General features: G+C 38.5%; 1 protein-coding gene across 1 annotated transcript in view; it reads right to left on the bottom strand.

Annotated features, from left to right (window-relative positions):
• Positions 1-3346, bottom strand: part of LOC104081595 (target of Nesh-SH3-like) — a gene marked incomplete at its 5' end in the record, with an annotated part of 9475 nt that extends 6129 nt beyond the window's left edge. Inside the window, 3 exons of the mRNA XM_009584407.1 lie at positions 595-756; positions 1776-1805; positions 3267-3346. Of these exons, the coding sequence (XP_009582702.1) occupies positions 595-756; positions 1776-1805; positions 3267-3346 (272 nt within the window). The remainder of the gene's footprint in view (positions 1-594; positions 757-1775; positions 1806-3266) is intronic.
• Positions 3347-9312: the final 5966 nt, after the last annotated feature.

Below are 9312 nucleotides of genomic sequence, written 5' to 3' on the forward strand. Positions count from 1 at the left end.
GGGAGGGGAGGAAGATATTATAAGCAAAAATGAGGAATGTGAAAACAAAACAAAAATTTCAAAGCAGGTGAATAAAACCTGTACTACTACAGTTGAAGTAGTAAGTTTTTATAAGTATTTATAAGCCTCAAATATTTATAAGCCTCACAGTAATGAAGTAACCAGATGCTTACCAAATGGGACGAGAATGACTGAGTCTAATCCTAGTCTAAAATTAGGTCCTAATCCTCTAATTAAGAATTATTCCTGGCTACCCTTTAAATACAAATTCGGCACCTTTACAATATCTGCTATTCACTGGCAGAGACCTGATCTTTATCAGTTTTCTGTATGACTCCCAGGATACTAACAGGTACTAAAAATCAGATGAACACCACAGAGAAATAACTCTTGAGTCTGAAAATCCAGTATCAAACACACCAATGATGACTGAGCACATGCAGATTACTGTTTATGATTAATCTGTCTATGGACTAGATTAAACATACCTATCACACTTCAGCAGAGCTCGTCTTGTTAAACCTCTTAGTTCTGGAACCATGATATCTTTAAGGAGTGTATAATGTGGACAACACTGATTTGAATGTCTCTTACCTGTAAGTGAATCACTGAGGTATATTTTATATCTCAAAGAATTACACAGCTGCACACCTACGAACTTCTTATACCAAGTCCTCTTTACGTATTGTTTCCCTTTGCATTCTGAATCGGTGTCCGAATTGAATGGGATTTCAGTCCAGATAGCATCCTTTCCCACTGCAGGAGAGGAAGAAAGAGGCTGAAGTATGATGCTGCATACAAAATTACATACAACAAATGTATTCAAATAAATAGAATTAGAAACCTTGGTGGAGCAGAATGCACTGTGGCACCAGTCACCTGCATTTTGAACATGAAAGGTATTTCAGGGAAGCACCATAGGGTGCAGATATGATTGATGCAGTGAACTGCTTCTGCTCTATGTGTGTGGTGCCAGTTTGGAATAAGCTCATTCTAGGACCTTGTTAGGGGGACAATGCCTGTGTGTTGGCAAAGCTCTCATTTACAAAGTGTGTGTAAGTGTGTTTCAAAGATACAGTCACTGTTTTTCAGTGGGTTCAAGCCGGGACAGTCAACTTGCAGCAAGCTGTATGTGATTTAACAAAAATACACATAAAAATTGTGTCATGAATTATATGGAAAGAAATGGTGTCTCAGTGTTTGTCAAAGTGATGTCCATTACAAATGCAAAAAGCAGCCCAGTTTGCTTGAGCGATCTCGACTGTTCTTCAGAAGCTCAGTCCACCTCCCACCGAAGACAGCAAGAGTCTTGTAAGTGGCCTAAAGCAGAGCTGGATCAAGCCTTCAGATGCAGAATTTTTTTTCTAAAACACAATGGCAGATAAATAGTATCCTCTGAGCTGTGCTCTGTTAACTCACTTAAAAAGTGTGGAGTAGCTTATTCATTTTACAGAGCTTTCTTTTGCTTTAATGACAAGGCTGAGAAAATATGAGGCTGTCCTTGGCTCATTTGTGTACATTGGTTTGAAGCCATCCCAGCTGCCATGGGAGCACCACATCACGTTGATTGCGTTCCGCTCAGGTAAACAAGCAGCCTGGCATGAAGTCCTTAGCAGGGGTATGGGTGGAAGGAGTGAAATCATGTGTGAATGCTGTTTGATTCCCTAACTCATTTAATTGGTGCAGTACAGCCACCCTCCTCATAAAATTATGCTATCTCATTTCTGAAAAAAATTCCTAATCAGAAGACAATATAATACACATAAAGGTCTTACTTGAAATTGGCTCACTCACTCTCGGGTCCGCTGGGGGAAGAAAACAAACATTCAATCAGACACTGTAAAATGAACTTTCCCAATATTTCAATGGAAAAGCATTGGTAAGTGATTTTCTACAGTTGACATAAGCTGTAATGTGTGAAACAGAAAGAGTTTTGGAAGCAAAGTTCACTTTTGTATTAAATTAAATTACAAGAAATACTTGATACTACAGTATCAATGAGCTTTTAAAAATTTTACTTACGGGACGATACCAGTCAAACACAGTTCTAGTAAAAACAAGAGTTTAAACATGTAACCAGCAAAAACCAATTCTACTGCATCTTTTTTAAAATTTCAGTTTCAAAACTTAAATAATAAAAAGGACCCCTCTGTAATACTTGCTGCACAAAAATTGGCTATGAAAGCCCAAAAGCGAGAAATGGATGTGTGCAATTAAGAAAAAATAAAAATGACCGCTTAATTTGTCCAAGCTAAATAGGAGACAGAACATAAGCCTTGTCATTCAGGAAAACTGCACTTGGCATAAACATTTTTTCAGTTTTAACAATCTGGGATTACAAAGAGTGTATTCACAATTTTTAAATACGTGTGGCACAGTCTGAACTCCTCCCTGACTAATCCCTTGCTCAGCCAAAACTCTCATCCGTCAGTGACAGCACTAGGTGAGGACTGTTATATTATTACACCTGGCTCAAAATGCAGATTGAGAAAGTCCTTTTAAAAAGGCGAAATCCATTTTGTGTTTTATATGGTCCTTAAGTACTATCACGCAATAAACACTTCTACACAAAAGATGGCATCTTGCTTGTATAGAGTCAACGAGTCAACTGTAGTTAGCCTCATGGGGAACTGGAATAGGGAAAGCAAAGGCACTCTCTGATTCTCACCTCTGAGTCAGATAGGACTTAGCTTGGGAACCAACCAATGGTCAAAATAGGCTTGTATACACCTCTCTAACAGCAGAGTAAACAGGATGGAAGAGGACACACTGGGACATTGACTTTTCCCAACTGCTATTTCTCAATCCTTATTTCAGCCAAAAGACATCACTATTATACAGCAGCCTTATTGACCAGGTAGCAAAAATGCCTATAAACACACCAGCCCAAACAAAACCCTTATGTTCCCCATCCAGAAGTCATTAATGAGTGTGATAGATACAAAAAGGTCAGGAATATTAATCTTAAATGACCAAGCCTTCTCTAAGGATAAAGTTAGTTTCTTCATAATAAACACCAGACAAACTCTCTGTGCTCCTGTTTTTTTCTCCTGCAGTCTGGCCATCTTACATCCTCACACAATATAGCCCTGATCTCAGACTGACCTTCCAAGCACTACCGTAACACGCTCAGTAGTAAAAAGCCAATCTGGAGATAGTAAAGAGCAAGACCAAACGTGCAAGATGAAGCAAGAGAGCCTTCCATATATCCCGCAAACATGGATACTAGAGCCACTGTAAATGATGGTGGGACCTTCAGTTCTTACCTGATTCAGTATTGAATGCCACAACATTGCTACTTGGACCTTCACCAAGAGGGTTTCTAGGTTTCACGTGGAATTCATAACTGGGGAATAAAATAGAAGAGATGAAAATTTTGCAAACCAAGCATTCTTTCAGAGTCTGGAGCAAGCAAACTGCCAACACACACCTTGGTGCTACTTGCCTCCTGGAGAAGAACAAAAGACCTCATTTCTTGCTCTGAAAACACTGAGACATTCTTTGTCCTAACTGCATAAGGCCTCCCTGAACACATAATTTACCAGTCCTTTTGATAATTCTTTGCACACATACTATTAATGTTTGATTTAATGCACCGCTGGTTTAAGTCTGTCTCCTCTGACACATGCAGTTTCAGTTCTGGCAAAGGGAGCAGTTCAGGTGAGGTCAGAAGCAATCTGATAAGCAGAGATTGAGTAAAGCACATTGCTATTTATTTGCACATTTTTTGCACATAAGAACACAAACCTCCAATTCAATGCCTCTCAGGCCCACCAACAGTGACAGACAGGGCCAGGGGTGAAACACAGGACCTGTCTTCCAGAACAGGAGCTCAGCCAAGGCAAAGATCCAATTGCTTGAATATATGTTAGTAGTAAATGTACGAAGTAATGAAAAGATACTGTGCAGCGTCTCTTTCTTATCTTTTCATAGTAATGTCGCACAACACCAGTCTGTACTGTAGTTATCTCATGATCTCTTTTCATCACAGCTGTGTTGGCAACCAAACACGGTGCTATGAAAACAGAACAAGATTGAAGAAAAAAATCCAAGGCAGGCTCCTCTGCTTAAGCCTCTCCCACCCCTCAATACTTGATTAACAGTGATGGACAGGCAAGACAAGGTGGTTTCTAACTCTGCAGCTCATCTGAAACTTACACTTTCAATTAGAAGCTCTAGGTAAACAGCTATTGAAAGACAGTTGCGAACCTGAAAATGTTATACAGAAGACACCAGATGGTTAAGGCAAGAAAAAGAGTTACACTGGACATCGCTAAGATCTTGCATCAAGGGCAGAGCTAGGAACAGACTCTCTGTTTCCTTCCTCCCAGCGCACACTATCCCAGCAAGCCGCTTCTCAGCTCTCCTGGCTCCAGGCTGGCAGCACCCGGGAATTTCTCGCTGCTCGGCAACGGCTCAGTGCCTCCCTGTAGGACCTGCACACCCTCCATGCCAAAGCACCCTGATGAGTAGCATGTATACGCCCAGCCAACAGCACCCTCTTCATGCCTTCCCCATGAGCTGTAAGCAATAATCTGTCCTATGCATACCACCTACAGAGAGATTTTCATGCTTTGAGTGCATACATGGTGAACCTCTCTTAAGACAGAGCGTTTTTTCATCAGCAAGAGAGATCCATAGGACACGAGTCAAAAGCACTGTAGGCCTGGAAAATGGGCCCTGACTTAGAGACTAAACACAGAGCAAAATGAGAATCCCAGAAGCGGGCAATTAAACATCCAGCTCTTGCCTGGTGAAGGATCACTTACCAATGATAACTTGGTAGCTCATGATTATAACATAGCATTGTAATGTATTGCTGAAATTGTTTCCAAACAGCAATTTTCAAAAAAAACCCCAACCATACCACTCTCTGCACGGTTGGAAATTTGTAAACTCCATTTGCAAGTCCCTACAAGAGACAGAATAATTCAATCCAAACTTTGGATTACCTTTCATTGCTTCTTGGCTCCTACAAAACCTGAACAGCTCGCTAATTAACCTCAGTGGACTAATGCAGTACCAAGCAACTGTTTTCCATCCACAGTACTTCTAAGACAATATTTAACTTTGAAATTGCTCATATAAGCAATTGTCTTTATTTCTAGCATTTTCTTTTCTTTTTTAAGGGAAATACTTACAAAGATTGGTATGCTGAACAGATGCATTGTGGATATTTATAAGTGAAACATGGGCTTGTTTTGAGCTTTAAAAAGTCTATTTAGAGTAATCTTACCATTTATTCAAACATGCTGCAAGACCATTTAGAGCAACTCGTATTACCCTACTGTAGGAGGGAGACATTAAATTAATAATAAATTAAATAATAAGTTCTAGACACAAAATCTTCTGATGGACTTCAAATTGTTTAAACAAATACATGCTTTTAAAAATTGGATCTGTGCAGTTAATATTCACATTGGGCATGTGGTACAGTAACTTTTTTGGTCAAGAAGTATTCTTATCTGGTAGGAAAGGTCGTTATCCAGAGAACTGTAGCAGAGCAATTGGAGATTCCTTCTGAAGAATCACTGAAGCGTAAATGAAGATTTGCTAATATGTTGGGTGTTTTAAACTTTTGGACAATGTACAAATTGGACAATGTACAAATTGTACATTTTGGACAATGTACAAATTAATGCATGTCTAGAGATAAAAAACTCCAAAGAAGTTTTCCTGCTTCCTTCACAGCAGGAACACCTTATCTAGAGCTACTACTGTAATTTTGATCTTTGATAGCTCAACATGGCATGTTCTATTACTTTACTGGGAGTTTATAGTGTGACCTTACGGACAATAATAATCTGTTTATGTCCCTTCATGTGAAATCAAAAGGGAAATATGAAGAGCACTGCCTAGGATTCCTGACCTAGAGTTTTTTGATTCCATAGGATTGTCTACAAGGAAAGAACAAAAACTGAGCAGGTGAAATGCTCTTATGGAGCTGGACTGTGCAGCCACAGGTACTCGGAAGGCAATGATGCAGGCAAGCGTGAACTAAAGATAAAGATCTACAGTCAGCATATCTGGCTCTCACATATGTAAGGGTTTCACAGATTTTGCAAGCTGGATTTACATGCCTCTGTCAGGCAGAAAATCACAAGCTGGGCAAGACGGTGGAGGATTTTGAAACAAACTTGAGTATTTTGCTGATTTTTTGTACAAATACATTGTCCTCAAGAGCTGATATGCCCTAGTTTGAGTTGCATCAGGCAACATTCTTCATAGGAAACAGTCCTGTCCCAAAAAACTTAAGTCGATGAACTTGGACCCGTCAATTCTCTAACTCTGTAAAAAAACCAAAACAAGAACTGAAGATTAATATTTTCAAAGCAGTGTTTTTCAAATTGTGGTCTAGGGACATCTAGGATCCCTGCAAAAGATCAAACTACAGTTGGGAAAATTATGGCAAGATTGAAATAAAGAACTAAAATCTACATAGAGATTTCAGCTCATATAAACATATAAACAAAATTGGAGCGAAGGGAAGTAATAAAGAAATGTCCAAAGTTAAGCTTAGTCAATTAGGGAAGCCTCCTATTAATAATGTTAAAGAGCAAATTTTTAAACTAAAATAGATACAATTCTACAATTTTGTGGTAGGTGTTTTACAGATGCCCAAGTATCACAGGCTCCTTTCCTCTGCCAAATTCAATCCTGAAACAATAGCAGTGGTTGCAACAGTAGAAGAACCACAAACAACCACTTTTGGAGATGAAAAGAAGTAACTAGTTGACTGAAAACTGAAAGGGAAAGTTAGACTGAGCTCACGATTTGATAGAGTTTACAGATCTAACTGTAATTTTAAAGCCATGGTGTGGCTCTTTTCATAGAAAACCATTTAAAGTCTCCCCTTTCGTGTGTCAGGTGAAAAATCTGAAAAATAAAAATAAAATGGTGAAAAAAGGGTACCTGCTGCAATATTATGCACTTCTATACAAACCACAAGGGAGGGGGAAAAAATGCTTAGAGGTTCAAGAAAGTATGTAGGGCAAAGTTAATAAAGGGAAATAGCAAAGCTATGTAATGATTATCCCATGTCTACCCCTTAGCTAGACTTAATCATGAGAAACTGGAGCCTATATTTCATCTTTATATCTGTGTGCCTATGATGCCAAAATCTCTGCTACCCAATATATGCAGCAATCTAACATGTGTCACACCTCTAACATCTATAAGATTCCTATTCTACGAACTTTGGAGACTAGGCCTCCCAAATCCTCCCAAACTGCGTAAGACAATAAAAGTCCTTGTGCAGATTAAATGGACTTGACTTACAGTAATTACTGTGCAGAGCATGTTTTTCCACCATAGGAAATCGCTATTCCACATGGAACTTTGGCAGACGCAGCTGCTCCTGCATTTTTCAAATCATGCAAAAGGAGAAGATTGAAGATTGCAGAACTGAAAATAGGTGAAGAGAGATTTTTACCATAATAGGAGGAGTGGAGCAGCTAAGTACAGTCCTGGGACTTCAGGTCAATTGCTGGGGAGATGCTGGTGGTTAGATGGCAATCATGCAAGACTGCTCAATGTATAGAGCTTCTCTGTCTCTGTGGAGTGTGCTTGGATAGCAGTATGATCAGACACAGCAAATAAAACTAGGTTTAAGAGAAGGGAATGAAAAAAGAAAGAAAAAAAGTGCTGGGCTTGTTTGAGGAGTCTTTCTCCTAATCAAGTTGGAAGAAGGGCTGAGAGAAATGGGAAATGTTTACCTATGAACCCTGACATCAACAGCAATTTTGAACAAAAATCTGTTACTTTTGTAATAAAGAGTACAAAAAACTCCAGCATTTTTCTGCCACTTTCTACATTTTTCTGCATTTCAACTTTCACTGTAGTTCTCATCTCTTGACCCTTGCTGTTAACAAAAGCTAAGCTCTCTGCATTGGTAGATTTTTTTTCTTGTATGTGATTAGCACACTTTGGGTGCTAACTGCAATACAAAACAATACTAGATAATGGTAATAACAGCATGAGCAGGTAGGTATGAATTATTGTGTGTAAGTTGCACAAAAAGCTTATTCAGTAGAGGGTTGAAGACTTACTTGGTATGGCCTTTGAGTAACATTCTCTTTTTTTGTTTCATACCTTTTGTAAGACATATGAAAAAGCTTTTGAAGGAAACCATCTACACACATTATAAAAACAGCTTGGTACATGCATATATCCTATACATTTCATGTTTACTTCACAGTTTTTGTTGGTTGGTTGGGTTTTTTGTTTTTGTTTTTTTGGGGGGGTCTTGGACGTTTGCTTTATTTTGTTTTGTTTTGTTTTTTAACATTTCCTGTTATTTATATTCCTCAAGAGACCTCATGGCTGGAAATATACTTTGCCTTGGGACACAATCTAACCCAAAAGTCCAAAAGAGACCACTCAAGATGTTTTTAAAAAGGAGAAAAGTATGTTTGAAATCACCAAACTACTTAACCAGGCAAAGGATCAGTACCTAAAGGGAAGGTTTACAAAGCTGGAATGCAAGCATCACAGGCTTTTTGTTTCTTATTAATACTTTTTTTCTATTAAAAAATCTACACCAGCAGGCTGGTGGGACACATCCTCTAATGGCTACCTGAACTTCCCCAGAGCTATTTGGCACATCTCTGACTGCAGTCTTAGTATTTTTCTTTACTACCTGTGAATTACTGCCAACACAAACACACGAGAACTGTTTTCAACAATATTCAGACTCTTTTTTGAAGGCTTGTATAGAAATTAGTGCTGCAAAGTTTCCTGGACACCTGTGGTATGTGCTATGAACTTAATTGCCCTTAAACAAACCCCCAGAATTAAAGAGGAAATGTACACCTAATAAAAAAAAAAAAGTATTGCATGATAGGGCAGGGATACAGAAATAAGAACTACATATTTTGGCAGACAAACCAGCATAAATAGCAGAAAAAGTCAAAATTATACTATATCAGATGACTGGAAGACTTAAAAAAATAAATAAATTTTAAAGAGTTAGAAAACTCCAAAACTAGTTAAAAAAAAAAAAAACTAAAATTCCTTTGGAAATGGGAAAATAGAATTGGAAGCAAAAAAATAACAACATCTGCATTTAATATTGTGGGCTAGGAAAGGTCCATGAAAAAACTGCAGATCGGTGAAACTGATTTTAACAAAAGGAGAAGATGCAGATGAGCACCATCATTACTAGACGGGAGACAGAATGAAGAAAAGAAAAAACACAGTGAGCCCATTTCTATCTCAGGCCTCTGAAGGTTTGTTACAAACTGCCACCTCAAGGAGGGAAATACCAAAAATTGTGGATAATGACCTTACCTTAGAATCATAGAATCATAGAAT

This window comes from Fulmarus glacialis, unplaced genomic scaffold (assembly GCF_000690835.1).
Source record: "Fulmarus glacialis isolate BGI_N327 unplaced genomic scaffold, ASM69083v1 scaffold44468, whole genome shotgun sequence".
NCBI lineage: Eukaryota > Metazoa > Chordata > Aves > Procellariiformes > Procellariidae > Fulmarus > Fulmarus glacialis.